The sequence below is a fragment of the Balearica regulorum genome, chromosome 2 (genome assembly GCF_011004875.1).
Source record: "Balearica regulorum gibbericeps isolate bBalReg1 chromosome 2, bBalReg1.pri, whole genome shotgun sequence".
In the NCBI taxonomy this organism is placed as follows: Eukaryota; Metazoa; Chordata; class Aves; order Gruiformes; family Gruidae; genus Balearica; species Balearica regulorum.
This window is the reverse complement of record NC_046185.1, coordinates 153,060,903-153,085,661: the sequence shown is the minus strand read 5'-3', so window position 1 is coordinate 153,085,661 and position 24,759 is coordinate 153,060,903. Positions and strand designations below refer to the sequence as shown.

The 24,759-nt window shown below is 40.8% G+C and overlaps 1 protein-coding gene across 18 annotated transcripts in view; it reads left to right on the top strand.

Annotated features, from left to right (window-relative positions):
* The window catches only part of PARD3 (par-3 family cell polarity regulator), a 463,724-nt gene that overhangs the window by 131,984 nt on the left and 306,981 nt on the right, over nucleotides 1-24,759 (top strand). For all 18 annotated transcript variants that reach the window (XM_075746548.1, XM_075746547.1, XM_075746540.1 and 15 more), the window contains exon 3: nucleotides 24,531-24,711. In XM_075746548.1, coding sequence (XP_075602663.1) covers nucleotides 24,531-24,711 — 181 coding nt within the window. The remainder of the gene's footprint in view (nucleotides 1-24,530; nucleotides 24,712-24,759) is intronic.

Here is a 24,759-nt window from a genome sequence, read left to right as displayed (position 1 = left end):
GCATATGTGTGGAGGCGTGCAGAGACTCGAGCAGTTATGTTTCAAGGGATGTGGCTACATCTCCATCGTGGGCACAGACAGCACTGTAGCACTAAGGCAGACGTGTCCTTCTCAGTGCTCGCTGGGTTGTGGCACGTGGGGAATGCAGTTTGTCTTTGTTTACTCTAATTTTTCTTTTGTTTTCTCGTGGTCCAGTTGCAGAATGTCAGACTGCGTTCCTCGTTTCTTGCCTTGTGGCAATAGCATGCGGAGAGGAATTGCTGCCCGTATGTTGCTTTGCTGCTTGTCACTCAGCTGCCCGAATCCCTTCTCTGCCTCAATCACCTAATTAGTTTTAATACTTTTGACTATAAGTCTTTAATGGAATATATCCTATGTGTGGGATTTCCAAGTGCTTGAAAAAAGTTTCTATCTCACAAGAACAAAGTAGATGGATCATTAATAATGGACGGACAGGTCTGGAATCCTAAATCTAAACAGCAGCCTGCCTTTGCAGTCCCTTATGTCTCCCAGCGGCCTGTGGTGGCAGCTCTGCTCTAGTTAAGATAAGAAATTCTTTCCTGGTTGATTGTTGGAGCGTGATGGGGATACTGAGCGGGGTTATTCACTGAGAAAGGTAGTTATACTTGGTTGCATTACTAGGTTGTGTCTAAAATGACCTGCAGACCAAAATTGGGCTGTGTTCGTTGTAAATGCCTGGGAGTGGCAATTTCAGCCAAGAGTAGCACGGGGCTCAGTGGCTAAAAATTGAATCATCAATTTATTCTCTGCTTGGGGGCAATTTCAGGGAAACTGGGGCAGGCAACCCCTTATTATTTTCAGCTTTTGTCTACACTCATACCATTCCTGAGGATTAGTACCTCTGCAGGTCACACTAGGACCTGCAGGGAGTCAGTGTTTACAGTTACATGTGTCATGTGTGTTGTTTTGGAGATTCTGAGTACTTTTAACCAGAATTTAACCAATTCATAACTTGCTTTCAGTGGTTTAATTAAAATGATGCTGTAGCTGCTGTAGCTTTCCACATAGTCTTCTCTGTGACACCAATAAACGCTTGACTGATTGCCTGTGTGACTAACGCAGCTGGACACTTGTCAAGATAATCTAAGATCTTTTCATGTATGCAAGAGCAAAGATGGCCAACCATCCAAATTTTCGTCTGTAGTCTATTCATTTTTTACTTGAGCACAGTCAATTCTCATTAGATTGCTGACTCAAAGATGTGAAAATGACTTACCGTGTCATTTTGATGCAGTTTGAACTACTGCTTCAAAATAAAAATCAGATTGTAGAATGCATGGTGTTATGAGCACTTCATAACCTTTGTTTCTTGCTTTCAGATTAGCTTTAAACATTAGCCTTCGTCTGGAAGGAAACTGGTGGGCACTATTAGCATCCATGTTAGTCTCATAAATCATATTTTTGTAGCCTTTTAGTCAATTGTTCCTTGATTTAGGCCACATGGTTAAGATGACGCACAGCATATAATGTTACTGTAGTTGTTCCTTTTCGAACATATGTTCTGTAGACTTAAGGTTTCCTATATGTTGTAAATGATATTTGATGGCAGTTCTCGTAATTAACATCTAATAGTTTAATAATTGGAAGCACAACTCTTTAGTGGAATTTTACTGTGGGTTTTTTTTTTTTCTATATGCTCCTCTCCATTTCTCAAATACCTCTGCAGTTGAGTAACACAGATGGTATTTATGTTGCCTAATTTTAGGCATCTGATTTGTGCTAAAGTTAAGCAGCTCTCCGCATGTCTATACGGCTAGTAAAAGGCAGCTACACCCTCCAGAGAGCCATTCTGCGTTGGGCATGCTGTATTCCCTGCCTGTATGCTGAGACCAGCTTCTTAAAACGAGAATCTAAGATTGATGTCTGAAGTTAAGCAACGCTTCTCCAGGAAAAAAATACTACTGAAAGATGAAGTTCAGCCAATTTTTTTTTGTTTTAATCTTAAGGTCAATTTGCAAAGCTAAGTCTGCTGCATGACAGGATCTAAACGGAATGAGTTGAGTGTGTAAAAGACTCTGGTGCACAGGTTGTAGGAAGTATGTCTGGCTGCTGAATAGGTGCCAAGCAATTTAGTACTTGGTGCTCCTTGCTGGCTAGCTGTTCTGCTAACATTCTTGCAAAATCCCAGACTTTGGGGGTATCAGAAAAACATCTTACAGAAGATATGTGAAATGCTACTACTTTGGGTTTAGCTGGCATTGATAACTGGGTTCTGGCAGGAGTGAGTGATGTGTCTCGTTGAAGCAGTATGGCCTGAATATAGTCACAACTTCTATCTTTAAAGCATGTGAAACCTTTGAGTTTGTAACCACCAGTAGTTGGTGCCTATTGCAGGTAAATGACTTCACACAGAAAGTAAAATTTTATGCATAGTCTCTATTTTCTTATTTGATTAATTAGTCCTGGACAAAGAGGTGTGAGGAGGAGCTTGCAAATGACCTCCATTTACCAACAGCAGCCTTTGGTCATGTGTCCTACAGGTAGCCCTCCTCTCTTTTTCCTCCTGCCATGCCCCTGCTTGTGTTGGTGTTGCCCATCTCTCCTCTCTTTGGTTTTGAAGAGAGTGTGCGCTGCTGGAATTGGCAAATAAATGGCTGCACAGTGGAAAAGTGTGCGTCTCCTGGCCTTCCCAGGAGGCTCCTGTCTGGCTAAGAAGCCTAAGCCAACAGCTGTGGCCAACTAGTGTGCATACTCTCTCAGACCAAAGAGTTACCTGGTAGGTTTTGTGCTCCCCAGGGCTCCATATTGCATAGTCCTTCTCCAGAAGAGTTGCCCCATGCTGAGCTTCAGTGGTTATGGTGGAGGGATTTGCAGTTCTGGATTTTTAACCAACCAATTCCTATGTTTTGGGGGAGCAGAGCAGACAGATGATACATTGATCTGAAATCTTTCATCTCAGATTTCATCATTGGTCTTAAATTATTGTATTACCAAAGGGGGCAGAAAAAGAGAGATGATCCAAGCTTGCCAAAGTCAGTCACTTAGGGATTACGGGAAGGAGGAAGCAGAGGAACCTTCAGGTTCCACCACCAAGTGCCTTTTGCCAACACTGAAACTTGGAGCTGTTTCCTTGTCTGACTGCAGGTGAACCTTGCAAGAGGAATTTAGAAAACTAGTCTCTTATCAGTTCCTTTTGAGCTATTTCTACCTGACACATTTGCATGTAAGATGTGCTGGACTTTATGAACCAATTAATTAAAAACTAAAAACCTTTCTTAGTTTGATGCTGTATATTAAAAAATTTGGGTTGAATATGTATTCCTGATAATTACAGCTTGAGTGCTTTACTTGAGTGACTAATTTATTTATTTTTAGTTTCAGCTTTTTCAGTTATAAAATATGTGGGAATCTTATACTGAAGTGTTTTACTTCTGTATTTATGTCAAGATTTTATAAAAAAAAAATCAGTCTGGGCAAGTCTGGTTAAATTAATATTTTAATGTCTTCTAATAGTTCTGTAGACACTGTTTTTTTGGTGTTTTTTGGATTCTTCTGTATTACTGGGTTTCTAGGATCAAAGTGAACACAGTGAAAAGACAAGCGTGCTGTTTATTCTTAATTATTTGGTCTTTCTCAATATAGTTTAATTTCACAGAATTTAGAAAGTGTTCTAAAATAGTGTTGGAACTGTATATGAACATGAAAGTTCAAATTCAGGGCTTTCTTTTAGGAAGTGTTTGCTGAAAGGTGAATGGAAAAGTACTTTGGTTTTACTTGGAATTTATAAGGATCAACAAAGTGTAAATTAGTTTCCAATGTAATTCCAATGCAATATTTAGAGCAGCCTACATTGAATTGTTTATTGCTTTTGCTCGCAGGCAATTTGTGCTTTGTTTTGGAGGGGCTTGGTGACTGGTCCAAGTGGTTCTGTGCTTTCCAGAGATGAGCACGCTTTGCGTTCCTTCACCCACTGTTCCCTGTGTTTTTCCACTTCTGTGCAATCAGCTGAGGGAGGACAACCTCCTCCTTGTACAAACCACGTGTCCTTCTGGCCTGGGCATGTATCATGGTCCCGGGACCTGTTTTGGGAAGCATCAAGCCCTTGTTGCATTGAGGTGCATTGTGCCAGGATGTGCACTGTATTCTGGCTTGGAAGAGCAACGCAAAACACCAAACTGAGTTGCTAAAAACACTTGGCCTCTTGAGTACTTGGTGCTTCAGCTCTGCGGTGATTCACAGCAGGGGCACGGTTTCTTCTCCAAGTTATGAGTAGCTTCACCCGCTGCTCCCCAACTGTAGGCATTTAGATACTCAAGGAAGTGCCTTGAGTTTTAAGGATGGAGTGGGACCAGCACATAAATAGCCCCACATGCAGCTAAAGTTTCTTGTGGGAGGGAGTGTTGGAAAACCAAAGTGGTGGTGCTCAGTTGTTTTGTCAGAGGATAGTTCACATACCAAAACCTTGATGGGATTTGCCTGGGCATCTTCAGTATACAATTTCCTAAATTAGAACTGAAGGAATATAGCTGATAACAGACCCAAAATAAGCTCATAAACTAAGCTTCCTTCATGCAAGACAACGGCTGAAGAGTGAAAAGAAATATATGTAAAGATGGCAGCTTTGTGGCAGTGGCAAGGGAGTGAGAGGGAGAGCAGCCACAGTAGTTTTTTCAGGGGCAGGATTAAGTGGCCTCACAAGAAACAACTGTCATGCCTGCTCCTCAGCACAAGTCATTCCCTGAATTTCAGCTATAAATCAATGACTGGTAAATCCCACCGTGAAGGGGGAGGCCTGCTTTGTATGTGCTGACTCTGAGATATATCACTGTTATCTTCTCTGTGCTGGTAACACGTGTGAACGTGAGTCTAAATGCCTTAATTCCAGCACTGCAGCCACTGCACAGTCCTCCCAAGCCGGTCCTGCAACCCTTCACTCCTGCGTCCTGTGGCTGTGAGTCTCCCTTCGCCTCGGCGTTGCTGCCCACACTGCTGCCTCTGCTCCCACCCTGGAGCAGCCATACCTTTTAATGCCATCAGTATACAAGATTCCAGAGAAAAAAGTTCACTACCTGTCCACTGACTGGTACATGGAGCCATGATGTATCTGTGTTTTATAGACAGTTGTATTCCCTTGTATAAATGCACGTGTGTGTTCATTTTCTGCTCCTCTGTGAGCGGTGTTGAGGATGCAGTCTTTGAACTGAACAGGCATCTGATTTCATAAAATAACTGTATTGAACAATGCTATGCTATCAATGCCAAATTGGAAATGGTGTGTCTGAATAAATCTTTTTTAATCATGTTCCAGTACAGTGTAACTTCTCCTTCCCTTCTAGTTTGTTTTTTTTTCTCTTCCCTATCTCTTCCTTATGTGTGAATGTGAAGGGTTGGCTGAGACAGTCCAGGCCATGTTTGCCTTTCTCACAAAGTTATTTATCTATTCCGGGGACCAAAACCATCCTCAAAAACACCCAGTGCCACCTTCCCCCACTTTCCTTACTGCAGAAATATTTGTGCCAAAGCATCCAAAGTAGGGGGGTTAGTGGGAGTAAGACGTGAGTCCAGCTTTGGAGCGCAGTGAAATAGTGCTCCGGCCAGTTATGGTTTCTCAATTTCTAGTAACGTTTCTGCTTTCATGTCCTTAATATTAGATATATGTTTGTGGAAAAGTTTAGCTTTTTAAGCTTTTTTTTCCCCCTTCTCTGCACCTGTAATTTGTATTTTTGTTATTGAGGTTAGGTTTGAAAGACAGCTGTGTGGCTGGCAGCGAGCGCAGGGGGACGGGGCTGGGGGGATGCGCAGCCCCTCTTCTCTCTGCCTGTTGGTTTCCCTTTGCTCGCTGCCACTTGCCTCTGCCAGGCTGAAGGAGCATTTCCTCTGACACGCAGCGGGAACTGCATTTTTTTTCCTGCATGGTTTCTGAGAGGATTTAGTAAAATTCCAGTTTGGCCTGAGCTTTGACGCTGAGGCAACCACCCGTGCGTGTCCTGGTACGAGCACAGCAGCGTGACAGATTTACATTTCTTGTTTGCATTTTTAGGCAGTTACACAAGTCTACCTCTGAGGACTAATCTCCTTTTCTTCTGCATTAGGTATTCGGGAATTATGTGTAAAATGGAAGTATTACATATTTGAAACTTGGGGACTTACCATTTGGAGTTTTAAGGGACTTAGCATAGGACTTAAACACTCCAGGTAAACTAGCAGGATTTGAAATTCTGATTTAGATCGACTTAAAGGACAAAATGCTTTATCAGTGATCTGTAAATTGCATTAGCTACAACTCAGAACACTAAAAATCTTCCTTTTCAGCCATTTGCCACTTCTCATGAGGAATTTCATAATATGATAATGAGGTTCATTGCCTAGTCCTCAGTTAACATCTTAGAGTAGCAGGCCAGTGCTTTCAAAGCATGTTTCGGGGCCCTGTGGGGGCTTCTGTTTTAACGGGAGATGCTACAGCCATTCTGTGAGTGTCTGAAACTTGGGTCACATTTAATGAGCCTGATCTTTACACCAGCCAAGTCAGCAGTGTTTGACATTGTAAATAATAATAAGAATGTGTAATGGAATGAGAATTAATTTCCTCAAATGATTTTAATGTTTTGTTATATATAAACAGAGCTGTGTATCTGGACTAGTTAGCAGCACTGTTTTCCAGAGAAAGACATGTGGTATTTTACTAGTGCACACAGTGCCCCAGTATATACAAAAAGGTGAATTTCGGATTATTAAAGCTGTCAGTGATGGATGGAAAAGGATAAAATGGAGAAAAATTACCTATCTTTTGCTGTCTACCCTCCTCACTGACCGTGCAATCTGTAACACCAGAGTGTAGCTGGCGGGGGGTCAGTTGGCAGCAGATCAGCGGTGGTGCTGGTCCATAAGCCGCAGATTTGTAAACTGGTGCTGCTGGAGTTTCATGGTGACGAGGCTTCCCTTCCTTTCCCCCACTTCTGGCAGCCAGCTGTTTTGCTATTATTCTTTCTCATCTGCTCCATCAGACGTGTGCACGTTCTGCGTGTTGCCTCTCTCCCGTTCTGCCACTGCGCGCTTTGCATTTTTACGTTATACCCCATTTTGCTCTGTGTTCTCCCCAGGATGTTCGAAGTTCCCATCTCAGGAATTCCTGCCAAGTTCTGATCTCAGCATCTGTTGCCGACACTGTCCAGATGCTCTAATTTTGGGGCCTTTAAAGACGTGACTTTTTTGATCCTGTGTTTCTCTGAAACCCAAATAACCTGAAGCACAGATACGACTGTGAAAGCGTTAATCTAATTGTTAAACAATAGTAAAGTCGTTCTGGAAATGACACTTTTGACCACAAGAGTTTTTGTAATTGCTGGTATGTGCTGAATGTAAATTAATTCATTCTGCCTGGGATAAAGTTACTTTTGTGTAGCTGTGGCTAGATGGAGCTGTCAGAATGCATAAGGCGGTTTGATTTATGTGCAAAGGCTACACACGTTAGACTTTCCTGGTATGTGCTATTCATTTTAGCTACTTATGAGGTTCAACGTTGATGCCCTTTTACTGTTTTAGCAGAGATGATATAATGTTTGGTAATTATTTTGGAAAGTGGAGAAATCATTTGGGATACAACAATTAGGCACAGAGACTGTGAAATAAGGTTTGCTTTCAGTGAGGGGCAAGATTATCTTAAAGCAAGGACGTTTGAAAAAGTAATGAATGCATAAATGATTCTGATTAAATGTGTATTTTTTTGTAGTTATGTGGGCAGAGTTATTTTAATAAGTGAACGGTCTCTAGTGAGGCAGGTAATTTAAAAGTGGTCTTGCGCATCAGAAAAGGTGACCCCTAATGAAAAGCTTAAAAACTGTTCTCTTTAGAAGCTATGCTGTCTTTGATTTTCAGTCTTTGCCTTTTAATATTAATTACTGGGATGTTTTAATTAAAAACAGATCTTGGAAGTATTATCTGCTTCCTCTGTTTAGCCCTTTTAAATGTTAATCACTTTTGACAGCATAATTTACCCAGCTACCTGTGCTAGCCTTATGCAATGCATCTGCATTGTGTGGCACCAAACTACAAACTGCACCTAAAAAGGTTTTCCAAAAGTTCATACAATTGCAAAGATTGAGTCTGGCAGGAGAAATACAAACGAAGAAGAATTAAATGAAGCTTTAATGAGACAGTGAGTCAGAAAAGCTATTTCCAGATGGCTGGAGCTTCCCAAGAAATTATTCTTACACTAGAGGTAACCAGACCAAATTCACCTCTGTTTCTGCTGGGAGACATTTACAGAGGAGTGGAAGGTAAGAGGCGAGGTTGGAGGTAGCCTTGGAGCCTACAGAGACTGTCCATCAAGCAAGACTGAAGTGTGCATAGCAGAACACTTAAAAAGAAAAGAAAACCAAAATCTTAACCCCCTCCAAATTAAAAAAAGCCCCTCCCAAACAGCCTTAACGCCTTCAGTTGCCTTGATACTCTCCATGGTATTAATATTATCTCCTCTCACTTTCCCACTCTCCATCCCCAGCTGTTTTCCTCTTCCCTCCAGAGCTGGCCGTGCTTGTCCTTTGCCAGGCAAAGCAAAGGAAGCTTCCTCAAGCTGCCTTCAGCTGTGGCTCTGGTTATGTTTTGCTTAAAATATTTTAAAGCAAAATAGTGATTATTTTTTTAATAGCCACAAATCAGCAGAGAATCACCAAATCTTCCTCAGACGAACATTGACTTAATAAAATACCTAACTATGCTGTAAGCACAGAAGCAAGAGTGAGTGCTCCTTTGATTTGCTTTGATTGTATTTTTCTGTGTAATTTGCCAAGAAATGAAATTCAGCAACAAAGTCCTCCCAAACACGTGCTGATTTTCAAGGGCTTAGATAGCCATGCCTCTCCCAGCTATCGAAACGAAAAAGCAACTTTTCTTTCTGTCGGGCCCTCAAACACTGCCAATTTGTCCGCATTTTTCAGGGTGTTTGAAAGGGAATGTTGCGTTCTAAAAAATTCAGGGTTTATTTTTGAATAGATAATAGTAAAAATTAAAGGGAACTATAAATGAATCATAACACCATTAGTTCAGAGAGTGCTACTTAGAAGAATTTATTTGTTCGTAGGTTTAAAATAAATAATCTTTTGCTGAACAAGTCAAACAGCTTGTTTGTGTATTGTTTCTGAATGGAGCCTTTGGTAATCAGATTTCACACATGCTTTAACCTTGTGCAAAATTTAATGAAAAATAGAGTTACTACCGAACATACTGTTTTGCCAGCTCAACAAAAGATGTTAAGTTCTGCATATTTTTGCATAATAAAGATGAGTGTTGACAGTGTAATGATCCATTTGGCACAGATAAAATCATGAATGATTTTAATAACCTTACAACAATATTTGAATTCACTATGAAATATAATATAGACCCTTCAAACAGAGGCAGACCTGCTGTCCTGGTATGGAGTCCAACCTTAATTTTTCTAGGAGGTAAAAGAGGAGAAACAAAGAGGCTGGATCAGCGCAGAGGAGGTGGGGAGGAATAAGGGCAGCTATAGGATGGAAAGGGATCTGTTTCGAAGGTTTCAGTGCAGTCCTTGTCCAGAGGTTGAAGCTGATGCATTTTGGCAATGCTTGTATCTCCTTCCCCAGGTTGGCTGCTGACATTCATATTTTGTGTTGGAAAATGCATTCATGGATATAGGGTGAGTCAAGGTAAAATGTAAGAATGATAGTATGTTCCCAAGTTTGGTAGCTTGAAATGATTGTACATACAAATGTAATTTTTCTTTTGAGTGTTTCTTTTTTAAAAATGTTTTTCAGATTCACCTAGGTGATATAGGGGCATCAGTCCCAGTTTCCACAGTGATTTAGGGAATTAATTTTCAAAATGAGTTCTGAAAATAAGTCTGGAGTCTTTGAAGCTTTCATACTAAATGGTTTAGGAGTATAATTCCATCAAAAGTCCTTATTTATGTTCCTGTCTCTTTGGTTATAATGCTTGAGTGCTATGTTCCTACGTAAAGAGAGAACACTGTAAGGCGGTGGAGGCTTCTGTACCAAATAGTCTAGAATCACGGGTTGATGCAAACTGTTGTTAGAGTAATATCAGATATCTCCTTTGCTAGTCATTCCTGCATATTTCATAGAAACAAAAGCACTTGACTTCTAGTGAATGTGTTTTGAGGATGAATGTGATGATAGTAACCAGCTAGTTTCCTTCTGAGGTCCTCCCTTCTTACTGTATACTACTTCCTGCTGCTTTTTTTTCCTGGTTGTGTTTGTTTTCATAAGCATTTAGAGGTCAGATTTGGAAAGTCACCAGGCAGCTTTTAAAAGCACAGTTTCAAAAATATCTTGGCAACTGATTTCTAATGATTTTGTGGGGGGGGAAATAAGTGTGTCGCCTTTCTGCAACCTCATTTGCCAAAGTATTGTTGAAAATGTGGCTCCAGATTGTTTTGAAAATGATTTTGGCATTGGAAGCCTAGGTTTTAGTGAAAGTCCCTGGGGCTCAGCTACTTTGTTGTTTAACTTGGTGTTTTCTGGGAAATAAACACCAGCCCTATCTCCTCTTAGAAGATTATGGTGTATGGTAGATGGATATCCATCTGGATGTGGATGCACCAGGCTATTTTTTCTTCATACAGAGATCACTGTAATCATTGTGGTTGTAGAAGACCTAAAGGTGTTTAGAAAGAACTGTGGTATGGTAATTTTGGGATCCTCTCCCTTTCTAGACTATCAAATGTTATCCGATGGATGTCTCTTTTACTTAAGACCAGAGCTCCTTATCTGGTATAGCTTCACCTAATGATTCTGGTGAGTCACGTCCCCTGTTCGTGGAGGTTGCCACAGGAGGGGACAACCTCCACAGATCTCCCGATATGTGTCGCTTGCCATTTGCCCGGAGCTGTTGGGCTGCTACCTTTTATCCTTCGTTTGTAAGGGTAGTCCTAATGGACTTGAAGTTCACTTGCATTGTTTTCACTACTGTTACATTTAGAAATAATACAAAATGTTAGTCTCAAGGGAACAATCAGTCGTTTGCATTTAAAATTTTTAAGAGCCTTATTTAAAGAAGGGGAGGCATGAATTATTGCCTAGTGTGCTGATTATTTTTGTCATTATGCACAAAATGAAGAATATTTTTATTGTTGTTTTAAAATGCCAGAGGTAAATGCCTCTCTTTGACGATTTTTTTTTTTAATGCTAGATAATGAAGTTAGTTAAAAAACCATGCATATCTTCCTTCTTTTTAAGGCCTCTGAAAAGTTTCTTGGGTGGAGGTGGGGGGGCAGACAGTGTTATACGAAAGGCAAAAGGTACACAGAGATTTACCTTTTGAACAGACCTTAACGTTGATTTAAAATAAGCCTAATTTAATAGGTATTGTATTGCACACCAAAGATAATTTAGGCTAATGTCAAGGACAAATGTTATCTATTCCTTTGTTGTAGTGAGGTATTGAAATAATGAGTGGAACAGAAGGGAATCAGAAAATGTTTGAAGTTTTTCATCTGTGTGTCTAGATGGGTATTTTTAATCACATTCTCCTGGCTTTTGCATGCAAATTACACTGAACAGCACACACTATATAAAATGAAGATCTGTATTTTACAAAATCTGTTTTCTTGAAGTTTAATAAGCTTGCAAAGATTGGCCTGTGCTTTAACTAACTAGGTACCTTTTTGTACCTCAGCTGAAATGAAAATTTTAGATTGGAAATGCTGCTGTTTTGATCCTGTAACAGAGGAATGGAAAGCCTGGTCTTTTTGGAGGTTTCTTAAACCATTTTTTTCTTGGTACTCAAGGGCTGCAGCTCCCAATGACAGATGAGACAACTGTTAAGATTTAATACATCTTTATTTCAGCAATATATCTTGCAGTGTGACACCAGCCTCTCTAATAACCCCAGTGTCTGGATTACTTACTGCATAGCGTCACTGTTTAACTGCTGACCTCTGTGGCAGAAATAAAATACTGAACTCCTGAATGGTCCATGCTGTTGACTTGGAAATCTGCTGACCTGCAGAGTCATCCCATATCCACAAGCTCAGCTGCATAGAGAGCAATCAGGGTATCTTTTTGAGCCTTGTCCTCTTAGAAAAGGAGGCAGACTTTTATAGTGCACTCTAAAAATGTAAAATGGCTTCCAAAGTAATATTAACAACATTGTCCTCAGTGTGGTTTGCATATATTCGTTTGCGCTGAGGGATCAAAAATGGAGGAGATGAAATTGGCTTATTTACACACTCAGATGTGTCCCCCCTACTTTCCAAGCATAGCACTCTCTCCTCTGATGCCATGCTTTCTTTACGCACCTCTTTAAAGCCAGGTTAGATATTTTTTTTTTTCCTATTTCTTTTCAAAATGAGCTAAGGAGATACTATGGTAAATCATATATTGTGATAATTTTGCAGAGTATGTCCTTAGCCTTGAACAAGAGGGCTGTTTTTACAGAGGGATTTTGGAAGAAATCTTTTCCATATAAATTGAGGATTTAAGGAAATAACAGGGTGGCATTATACTCTGTATGCTTTCAAAGGAAGAGTCGGGGAAGAAACAACCCATTACAAAAATCCCATGATAAAAACCCTATGATTGAAAAACTTTCTAATTTAGGACAGAGATATTTTCCCCAGCTGTTCTCATAGCCCAAACGAGCATGGAATTAAGCATTTTGGTATCTGCTGTGTGGAGGGACTGAAGCGACCAAGGAAAGCAAACTTCTCTCTAAGTGTAATATCTTCATTTTTGCTGAGAAGCATCAAAGAAAAGAAAAAAAAAGTTGTTTAAAAGAAATGAGGATGATATTCTCCATTCTTGCACTCTCATTTTAGCAGTAGTTTTGTGTTTAGTTGCGAGCTCAGTAATCTCTTACCCCATAATCTTAATCAAACCACTTTTGCAGTGAGATGGGTCCGCAGTGTTTCTACTTTTTGGATTTTGCATGGCTGTCCCCATCCTCTTAGAGATTGGAGTGCAGGGATGGCACTGCCCGCTCTTTTGCCAGGGCGCAGCTGAACAGCTGTGTGTAGCCAGTGGTGATCAGTGCAGTCAGTCATTAACTCCACCGAGAAGGCTGGGATCAGTAGCTAATTCATACCGGTTGTGGAGCCTTCCTTAACATGGTTAAAGTTAACAGCAGAAATGCAGCATTCGGGAGCAGAAGTTAGTGTAACGAACTAGAGCTCCTATTTTTTCCTGGCCTGGGTGAGTATGCCCTACTGAAAAGAAACCTGCCTACCAGCATCTATGTCCTTCTCCTCATGTCTGTCAGCTTCATGAAATGTAAACTGCTTCTATTTTTCTTTCTGCCAGCAATGCCTTCTGGCCATGTAGGACAAGGCTGCTGGGTTGTCTGGCTGTAGGAGATGGCAAATCGAGATGTTTTCTTTGGCCATGGAAGTTAGCTGGTGATAAAGTTCAAGATCCAGCTCTGGTGTTGGACTTGCTCTGTCCATGCAGTAGGTTTGGCTGGGTCAGCAGGTCAGAAGGACTTCATAGGATAATCAGTTTGTGCGTGATCTGTACGCACTTGTGTCTGTCAGGCCGCACACGTGGGCTGGCGGCTCAAGTGTCCTCCAGTACATTACGCAGAAGCGGTATGTCTGGTATATGCAAGGTCTGAGGTCATGAAAAAGCAAATACAACCAACCTGACAAGCAGTTCAGTGCAGCTACCTCTAATAGCCCTCATAATACTTTTAACACTGCTGAGTTATTGTCTTATTTCCTGGTCTAAACCTCAGCCTGACTTAACCCATGGAGATCAAGTAGAGAGCAATTCAGACAGAATATACACATTACTTTCCAGGGTGCCATTGTCATGCTTGCTTTTAGTCTGTTGCTCAGCAATAAAAGGGAGAAGGGAGGAAAAGTCTTTCAAATATATGTAATATTAAACTATTATGTTTTACATATTTTAACATTTTAAATATATTTAATAGTCTGGGAACTTACAGCATAGTACCTAAAACTGCATTTAATTCCTACTGGGACAAGATTGGATTACAATTTAGTATTGGTTCTAGAATTTCTCAGATCAAAGTGCTGTAGGAAATGAATAATCAAAAGCAATGTTTTAATAAAAAGGTTGTATATTTACTTCAGAATCTTTTCTTAGATTTAAAGAATCATGAAAGCAGAATATTTTTACACTTTCTGTAAAATTAAAGTGTCCTTTGAATCAATAGATGAGTTCTGATCTTGCAAATATGATTTAACTTGGAATATTATGTTGAGCTTCAAAAGTGAAGGGTGTTTATTGAGTCAGCAGATTTGAGAATGACTTTCAGTGAGACCTGTGATGTATTTTCCACCAGTGGTTATTTTATATCATGGGGCTTTGAGGGGGCAGATTATGTTCAGCAAAGGCAAATGCGGAGTCCTGCATACAGGCTGGAATAACCCCATGCAGCAGTGTGGGCTGGGTGCCCAGTGCCTGGGTAGGAACAGGCCTGGTTGACAATCCAGTGAATGTGAGTCAGCAAGGTGCCGTCGTGATAAAGATGACCAGCTCCATCCTGGGCTATATTGGCAAGCCTATAGCCAGCAGGTTGAGAGAAGTGACTATTTCTCTCTACTTCTGGAGTATTTTGGCTGCCTCAATACAAGCAGGACCTTACCATGATAGCCCAGCCAAAGGCCACCAGGGTGAGCTAGAGGGCTGGAGACCTTCACAGAGGAAGGGAGGTCTTCAGGGGTGCTGTATGGCCATGCGGTTGCCTGAGGCACAGCGTTCTTGATGTAGCTGATCTCTGTCAAATTTGGTGAAGATGGAGCTGGATGTTTTCTCTGAGGTGCACAGGAGGAATATGAGGGACAGCAGACACAAGTTGTAACAAGGGAAGTTTCAACTTGATATAGGGAAAAAAAAAATCTTAAACCCAAGAGTGGTCAAACACTGGGAGAGATTGCCTAGAGAGGTTGTGGAGTCTCCATCCTTGGGGTTATTCAAAACGCAGCTATATGTGGCCCTGAGCAACCTCCCTTCACTGACCCTGGTTTGAACAGGGGTTTGGTCTAGGTGATCTCCAGAGGTCCCTTCCACTTCAGGTTATTCTGTGATTCTGTATGACCTTACACTTTTTTATAATCCACAGAAGATCTAATACAACGTGATAATTTGATAGTAGAATGTGACCCTTAAAATATCCTTCTTATTTTTCTAAAAGCAATAATGCAATAAAGTTGTTATGAGAATATTGGTTGTTTGGCTCTCTTTTAGCTACATTACTTTGAAAAGTTGTTTTGAAAAACTAGTTCTGACTTCATGGCTGAAGTTGATTAATTAGGACAGGTAAAGATTTTATTGAAATTGTAAAGGTTTATTGTTTGTGTTATAGTTTATCTAAAATTGAAACTGTGCTTGCCCTTTTTCTCCTTTTGAAATGATCTGTAAGTCTGTTGAGGGGACACTCAGGTTGCACATGTAGCACAGAATGCCTCTTAGATGCTGCTGATTTTGCTAATTGATCTTTTTTTTTATGTCCGTGGGCAGTAGTGCATTAATTGTGAAAATGTCCATTTTTTCTGTATTTCCTCTTACCAGTTCATTGAAACAGTAGTTATATTTAAATAGGATTTTAATGGCCCATGTAGAAGAGTGAAGCTCAAGGAATAATAAGTATTTGGGTTTGCCATGGGGCTATTAAAGTCAGTTCAGTCATCAGGAAGCCTACAAATTAATTTCATATCTAGTTTCTTTCATATCTAAATAATAATTGGCTATTCCCTTGCTAATTATTTTCCCAAATTTAGGTTTGTTTTTTTTTTCCCCTCCTCTTCTCCTCTGTTCATTCATAAGCAACTTGTATTTTGGGATGTTTTGGAGTCTGAGGTGCCATTAGCTGAAATTTGATTTACTACCAGGCCTTATCAAACAAGTACCGTTTAGTTCAGCATTGTAGTATGGTCTGAGTACTACACAGATTGCTTTGGGTACACATGATTTTTGCCAACCCTAAGGAGTTACTACGGGAATCTGCTTATATCCTCTCACAATCTACTTTGGTCGTGCTCATTGCAGAGGAAGCATGCGGTCAGTTCTGTGGTGGCCTTGTGGGTTCCCTGTACAGGCCTGCGTAAGGCTGGAAAAGTTTTTTGCTGGGGAAAGCATGCCGGTGATGCTCATGTTTAAATTTACTGCCAGCCTCCTCCATGCTCTCTTTCTAGATACTTGCTGCACACATCTGAGAGTGTATGGCAGTGCTCTGAGAGTGAGTGAAATCTCTCACATCAGCAGAGCAGGTGGCTGTCTAGAAGTTTGTGCAGAGCCCTATACATTGGGACTGCAGGACAGGGCTGGGGTTAACCCTCTGGCACCAATTTTTAAAGGAAATGCTCAAAGTAGCTATTTTAGGTGGAGATACATTGACAAGGCTAATTTAGATTGTTTTAGAATCTCATGTGGAACATCAAAATCTCTCTCTTCAATGACCAAAGTCTCCTGTGAAAAATGTACTTAGTTCAGTTACTAAGCATAAACTGAGAACCAGAATCCTTGCCAGCGTGGGTGCCTCACCAGAGGTGGATGTTGAGCTGCTCCGTCACTCATAGCTGCCTCAGAAGGGCTATGGTCTTTCTTCTGCTGGAAGCAGAAAAATAATCACTTGTGCAAAATGCAGTTCTGTACACAAATGGCCATCCTGCAGAAGGTGTGGAGCATAAATGCCAGAAGACCATAGCAGCTGTGAAAGGGGAGACCACATCTGGAAGTTGTATGTGCCAGGAGGGGAAATGCATGGTTCAGCCAGGGGAATCGAGACACTTCTGGCTGCTCAACAGATCAACTACAGAGCAATTGGTCACTGGACAGCGGAACAAATTGGGAATGTCCTTGTATGAAATTATCTGACAAGTCTCCTTCTGGTGAGAATGAACTAGATATTTAAAATGGCTCCTAATCCTTAAAAAAGGTAAGTGATTTCAGTTTCACTCACTGTTAAGAAGAGCAGACAAGTGCAGAGGATGTGAAAAATAGATGATGCGAAAACCAGAGGATCACTTGCTGTCTTTCTAGCATGTGAATAGAGCTGTAATCCTAACTGATGTTAACGTGAGTCTGAAGTCAATACTGGTGGCTATACCTGAGCCAGTATCAGATTCGTCAGTAAAGATTACCAAAGAATTAACAAATTTTGGACAGATACTCAGGAATATGCAAAATTCAAGCGATCTTTTTGACAATTTTACTTGTAGTGGGGGAAAAATGCACCAAAAGTTTCTAGCTTTATGAGTTTCTGTGAAGTGGAAGATTGCTGGTTTTGTGCTGGAGAGAGATGACCTGATAGCACCATTTGATAGCGACAAGTTGTTTTGTATGGTCTCAGTACTTAATGAAAATGTAAACAACCGTGGCTGGTGTGAATATATTTTTTAATCCAGTTAATTAACATTCAAGTACTTAATCTAGTCTATTAATTAAGACTGCATATGTGTTTACTAATTTTTAATTACTTTAGAATAGACGGAAATTGTAATAATTGATGTTGGAATGCAGACTGCTGCTGATGTGTCAATATGAAAATAAATCAGTCATAGAATCATAGAATGGTTTGGGTTGGAAGGAACCTTAAAGATCATCTAGTTCCAACCCCCCTGCTGTGGGCAGGGACACCCTCCACTAGACCAGGTTGCCCGAAGTCCCATCCAACCTGGCCTTGAACACTTCCAGGGATGGGGCATCCACAGCCTCTCTGGGCAACCTGTTCCAGTACCTCACCACCATCACAGTAAAGAATTTCTTTCCAACATCTAATCTAAATCGACCCTCCTTCAGCTTAAACCCATTACCCCTTGTCCTGTCACTACACTCCCTGATAAACAGTCCCTCACCAGCTTTCCTGTAGGCCCCTTCAGATACTGGTAAGCTGCAATTAGATCTTCCCGAAGCCGCCTTTTCTCCAGGCTGAACAATCCCAACTCTCTCAGCCTTTCCTCACAGGAGAGGTGCTGCAGCCCTCTGATCATCCTCATGGCCCTCCTCTGGACTCGCTCCAACAGCTCCATGTCTCTCCTGTACTGGGGCCCCCAGAGCTGGACGCAATACTGCAGGTGGGGTCTCACCAGAGCAGAGTAGAGGGGCAGGATCACCTCCCTCGACCTGCTGGTCACACCTCTTTTGATGCAGCCCAGGACACGGTTGGCTTTCTGGGCTGCAAGCGCCCACTGCTGGCTCATGGTGAGCTTCTCATCAATCAATACCCCCAAGTCCTTCTCCTCGGGGCTCCTTTCAATCCGTTCCTCGCCCAGCCTATAGTCGTGCTTGGGATTGTGCCGACCCATGTGCAGGACCTTGCACTTGGCCTTTTTGAACTTCATGTGGTTCACACCAGCCCACCTCTCCAGCCTGTCAAGGTCCCTCTGGATGGCATCCCTTCCCTCCAGCGTGTCGACCCCACCACACAGCTTGGTGTCGTCAGCAAACTTGCTGAGGGTGCACTCGATCCCACTGTCCATGTTGCCGACAAAGATGTTGAACAGTGCCGGTCCCAGTACCGACCCCTGAGGAACACCACTTGACACTGTTCTCCACTTGGACATTGAGCCGTTGACCACAACTCTTTGAGTGTGACCATCCAGCCAATTCCTTATCCACTGCGTGGTCCATCCGTTGAATCCATGTCTCTCCAATTTAGAGACCAGGATGTCGTGCGGGACAGTGTCAAATGCCTTGCACAAGTCCAGGTAGATGACATCAGTTGCCCTTCCCTTGTCCACCGATGCTGTAACCCCGTCATAGAAGGCCACCAGGTTTGTCAGGCATGATTTGCCCCTAGTGAAGCTGTGTTGGCTGTCACCAATCACCTCCTTGTTTTCCATGTGCCTGAGCATAGTCTCCAGGAGGGTCTGCTCCATAATCTTGCCAGGTATGGAGGTGGGACTGACCGGCCTGTAGTTCCCTGGGTCTTCCTTTTTACCCTTCTTAAAAATGGGGGTTATGTTTCCCCTTTTCCAGTTGGCAGGAACTTCACCAGACTGTCAGGACTTCTCAAATATGATGGCGAGTGGCCTGGCCACTTCATCCGCCAGTTCCGTCGAGACCCGCGGATGCATCTCATCAGGTCCCATGGACTCATGCACCTTCAGGTTCCTCAGATAGTCTCGAACCTGCTCTTCTCCTACAGTGGGCGGTTCTGCATTCTCCCGGTCCCTGCCTTCTGGGACCTGGGCAGTGTGGCTCAAGCATTTGCCAGTGAAGACTGAGGCAAAGAAGTCATTGAGCACCTCAGCCTTCTCCATATCCTGGGTAACCAGGTCACCCATTTCATTCTGGAGGGGACCCACATTTTCCCTCATCCTCCTTTTCTCACTAACATACCTATAGAAGCTTTTCTTGTTGTCCTTGACATCCCTGGCCAGCCTAATTTCTATCAGGGCTTTGGCTTTCCTAACCTGCTCCCTGGCTGCTCGGAGAGTTTCTCTGTATTTCTCCCAGGCTACCTGCCCTTGCTTCCACCCTCTGTAGGCTTCCATTGTTTGTTTGACTTTGCCCAGGAGCTCCTTGTTCATCCATGGGGGCCTCTTGGTGGTTTTGCTTGACTTCCTCTTTGTTGGGATGCATCGCTCCTGAGCTTGGAGGAGGTGACCCTTGAATATTAGCCAGCTGTCTTGGGCCCCTCTTCCTGCCAGGGCTTTGTCTCATGGTATTCTACCAATCAGATCCCTGAAGAGGCCAAAGTCTGCTCTCCTGAAGTCCAGGGTAGTCAGCTTGCTGAGTACTCTCCTCGCTGCCCTGAGGATCTTGAATTCCACCATTTCGTGGTCACTGCAGCCAAGGCTACCCTTGAGCTTCATGTCCCCTATCAGGCCCTCCTTATTGGTGAGAATAAGGTCCAGCATGGCACCTCTCGTTGTGGGCTCCTCTATCACTTGGAGGAGAAAGTTGTCATCGACACATTCCAGGAACTTCCTGGATTGCTTGCGCTCAGCTGCATTGTCATCTTGTTTTTAATTTAAGTAAATATAACCTGGTTACTGTGATATGTTGAGTCCCGGACAGAGCAATAGAGAAGCTCATCCTGGTATCTCTTTCAGAAAGAACTGAAGATTGGAGTGTAATTAATTCCGTACAACATGGTGTTGTGGGAAGTCAGTTGGATGTACTATAGAGGGCTGGATGCAGTGATCTGTTGGAATGCCTTCCTCCTATCCCAAAGCCAAAGGTGTCTCAGTAAAACTTTTTTTTTAATATCTCAGGCTGTAGAATAATTTCTTCGTAAGCCATTTGCTTGATGAAGCTAGTGTATTTAGCAAAAAAATTTAAATTATGTTGCTCCCCCTTCTTTTTCTTTTGGCTGTAGAAAGAGTCTTTATCTGTCAAAAGAGAAGAGCATCAAGTTAGTAGCTGATTTTGAAACTGTACTCCTATTTATTTATTTTTTTTTTGTCTTCAGAAGGTTATGGTAGAAATAAAAAATACGCCTCTTAAAATATACTAAGGATCAGAAGCACACTTTTTACCACTGAATAATAGTTGAGTTTTACTGCACTTCATATTTTTAAAAAAAATTTCTGTTGGTCACACACAGAATGTTGTTGCTTCTTAAAAAAAATCATATCTTTTGTGAGTAATTCATATAAGATTACTTATATTTCTTGCTCTGAAGTTTAAAAATTAGGAGTATTTTAGTTTTTGCATATTGACTTGTTGGAGACTTACTGTAATTCCATTGCTGAAATGGAATGAACCTAGTTGCGACCTGAACAATGCTGCTGTCTTTATATTTGAAAGAGCTACTAAATATTTGAAACTTCATTTTTCTTGAAAAATTAGTATATGCTTACTGGGGACAAAATTCTTATGTTGTTCATCCTGATGATTCTTCCTGTGCCAGCTTACATTGATGAAGAATGTGAATCTGTATTGAAAACTCCTTTCCGTTGCTTTTGCCATGTTATAATTAGAAATGTAAACATGCCAGTCTAATTTAAGCCTATCATTTATTAAATTTGTTTTGGGAAGACAAAGTGGTTTGTTGCTACTTGATTTTATTTCCCATTTTGAGATTTTTAGTTCAGTGATTGAAAAATGCAAATAGTATGTCCTGTTATTCTGGGTGATTAAAAATGCTGTAACCTATTTAACCATATTTTCATGTCTTTAACACATTCAAGTTCAGGTCCTACAAAATGGGGGTTGGATATAACTTTTTTTGTTATAACTACTACTATTATTACTTATTGTTGATATGATATTTGGTCTTTGGTTGTGGGGTTGTCTTTTTTTAAAGAATGGATTCAAACAAGCCAAATGGCTCCAGTGTTCACCGAGTTTTCATGGAGTTCTTTTAAAGAACTAATATTGATCTAATATGGAACCGCTAAGCTATTTTCTTCTTTCTTTGTGCACTGTAATGGTTTGTTCAGCCCTTCTGCATAAGAACGGATGGTATGATGAGTTCCTCAGATCATTGCAAGTGATGAGATCTAAAACCAAAGGACAGAGGGCAGGAGGCACAGCTCATGTCCGGTATTGGAAGCAATCACAGAGTGATTCTGTAAAGGAGTATGCACACCATTGCATTTAAAAACTGACACTGTGCATAGTTATGGTAATTTCAGTCATTTATTTCTTATTTAAAAAAAAGAAAAAAATCAACATGGAAGCAGTCTCCCTACAGTAAAGATGCTATTGTTTCCAGAAAAGATAGTCATCTTTGTTTTCTACTCTCTTTGTAAAACTGATATTCAAAGCCTATCAAAATACCATAGATTTACCATGGACTTTAAGGCTGATAAAACTGGTCTGGTGATCTGTGTTCCGTGCTTTGCCAAATTAAAAGCATTTGTTTGGCCTTTAAACATGACTGGCATCTCACTGACAGGCCATTTGTTTCCCTGACGAAAGCAGTGTTTATTGCTGTGGATTCCTGCTGCAAAGGATTCTTCCTAGGTCCAGTGACCTATTGGTGTGGCTTCCCTCTAAGTAGCTGTAAGGTATCTCCTCAGATGTTTTTTGTTTTGTTTCTTGCTCTTGCAAAGATAGTAGTCGAGATGTGATTTCTGGGTTTTTAGAGCTACAAAAACATGTAATTCCTCTCCTTGAAGAATTTCCCTTGATTAAAGTAAAATGTGTTGGAGAAATCAGAAATGAATGCTTGATATCAGAATACATGGAAGAAGTTCTGGCTGACCTTGTTTCCTGTGAGCTCACCATCATCCGCAGAGTGGCAAACTAAGCTCTGGAAATCAAGATCCAACACTCTATTCACGTTAAGTCTTCCAGTCCCAAAGAGTTTCTAGCTCATTATGGGGAATGGGTATACCTTTGCACAATGCTTTACAATGAACTTCCTAACCAGCGTAGCAGAACTGCTGCAAACCTGGGTTGAATTATAAGCTGCTACTGTAGAATCAAATGTAACGCTAATTAGATTTGGAGAAGACTAACATGGTTTGTGTTTCTTCACGTTATATGCAAAAATGTTACAACTTGGTATGCTTTTTAACGGAACTGAAGCCTTTTGAAGGTTTGATGCTGTCAAAACGGTGAATACCTGTGAAAATACGTAAGATCAAAAGCTAAGCTTGAAATGAGAAATATTCATTTTCAGATGTTCTGAAGTCATAGGTTGTAGACTGTCTGGAATAGGCAAAAAGCTGGAGGCATCTTACAGTACAACATACACATATAGAGATTTATATGCGTGTACCTTTTTACATATATATAAAAAATACTTGCAGCAACGTGCATTGGGTAATATTTTTCAATCAGCCTCAAAGGAACAGAATGTAATTTGAGGATTTATCTTGATACATGCCACACAAAGGAGAAAAAGTTTTGATGTTTCATTTGTAGAATTCTGAAATGCATCGTTTATGTTTTGTTCTAATACTTTACACAGCTTCACTTGTGGATTAATTTATTTTCAGTTGATGGAGATTGGTAATTGTTATAAAAGAGATAGCAAAAATGTTACGAGTAAAATGTGCTTCTTTTGAGAAATATGCTTCAATTTATGTAAGCATTGGTATTTTACAATGTGTTAGAAAATTAAATTTTCAATACTCTTGAGTTACTGACATTTTAGATGATGTCACGTCTCTTTAGTTGCTATCTTGTGTGTAGATTTCTCAAGCATAAAATAATGAATTGTATGTTAAAAACATGTTCTAGCTGTCTGCAGCTGCAGCCTGGTTTTCCTTCTGCTCCCTACCTTTCAAATAGCACTGGAGAGAGCATGGACTTTTTACCCATTACCAATTCATTCTGTCTGTTTTGTGCATGCCAGAGCCTAAATTTGCATTAGGGACAGAATTATTGGCAGAACTTTGCTACTCTGCAATTTCAAAACTACTCGTTAAAAAAAGTTAATGCCTGAAAGTACTGTCAAAAGCTGAATTCCCAAATGTTTTCCACTTCAGCTTACAGTTGCGATTTTCATTTTTTTTTGCTGATATATCTGTAAGTTAGATTTGAGTAAAGGGACCAATATTAAAATCTGTAGGATGAGATGATGTCAAATTCACTTAAAAAAAAAATAAAGAAAAGAGAAAATGGCCTTTCTGATTCCTATAGGTTATAGAAAGCTTTAAGTGTTGTTCTAACAAAATAAACAATTTATGGAGATCAGTGTAGGTTTAAGTTGATTTGCTCCATTTACCCTACCAATTTGGACAGAAGAATGTAATGCTTTCTTGGAAATGTCTTTCAAATATTACATTATAGATTAATTTATACGCTGCAGAATGCTGTTATCCTTAAAATTTTTTTACCCATCTTGAAAATTAAGTTCTAAAATGAAATGTGTATAAGAGCTGGCCTTTTCTCCTTCAGTGGGTCACTGAAGATAAATTGGGGTAAATTATTTGTTTCAAATAAAAGCATTCATTTACAGTGGAAAAAAATTTCTCAGATTTACTAAAAATCACTGTGATGTTTCTCCTGTTTCCATCGCAGTGGTGAACACAGTTTTAGTAAATCTTTATTAAATTACTGACTTGGTTAAGTTTCAAATTGGTCTTGAGTTCTTAGGCTTGTCTTGGAGAGCTTGACTGCAAACAAATACAGAAATATCTCAAAAAATTTGATGAAAGAAATTTTGCAAGGGAAGCCCACAACTTAAATCATATTAATAGAGAAATGATTAATAGATTAATAGATGATAACTTGTAGTGATTATACCACTTTCGGGTGGCTTCATTTTTTGGCTGTATAATTTCTTATTGTATATTTTTACTCTATAAAAATGTGGTTTTGCTCATTGCATCATTGTAGTAATGATGCATAAGAGGTCTCAAAATATAGGTGATAAATTCCAGTGCACAGGCATTGACTAGCACCCAGAGAGTTTTCTGTATTTCTGGGTAAGATGAAGTGCTTTGTGGGGAAGGTGCGACCCTTCCTTTCCTGACTTGATGCCGTTCACTCTGCAGCTCGCAGTGATGGGTTTCGTGTCACACCAGAGCTGTTGACCCTTCGCACTATCCAATTAATGGCTGCCTTTACTTGGGCTGATGATGTTGTGATCTAGGCATTGATCTGAGTCTCTGCTGATAGACGTTTCTTGCTTTTTGCTGGGAAGAAATGATGAAATGCTGATCTACAATAGCACTTTGATGTTGCTGAAAGTTTTTTTTTAACAGTAGATTAAATTGTCATTCGCAGCTCGTAGCTGTGTTTGATGAGCAAGATCCACACCATGGAGGTGATGGTACCAGCGCCAGCTCGACAGGCACGCAAAGCCCGGAGATTTTTGGCAGCGAGCTTGGCTCCAACGCGGCGTCGGCCTTTCAGCCTTACCAAGCAACAAGTGAAATTGAGGTCACCCCTTCAGTCCTTCGTGCAAGTAAGTAAATGTTCTCGGTATTTCGATGTGTTTCATCTTAATTTATGA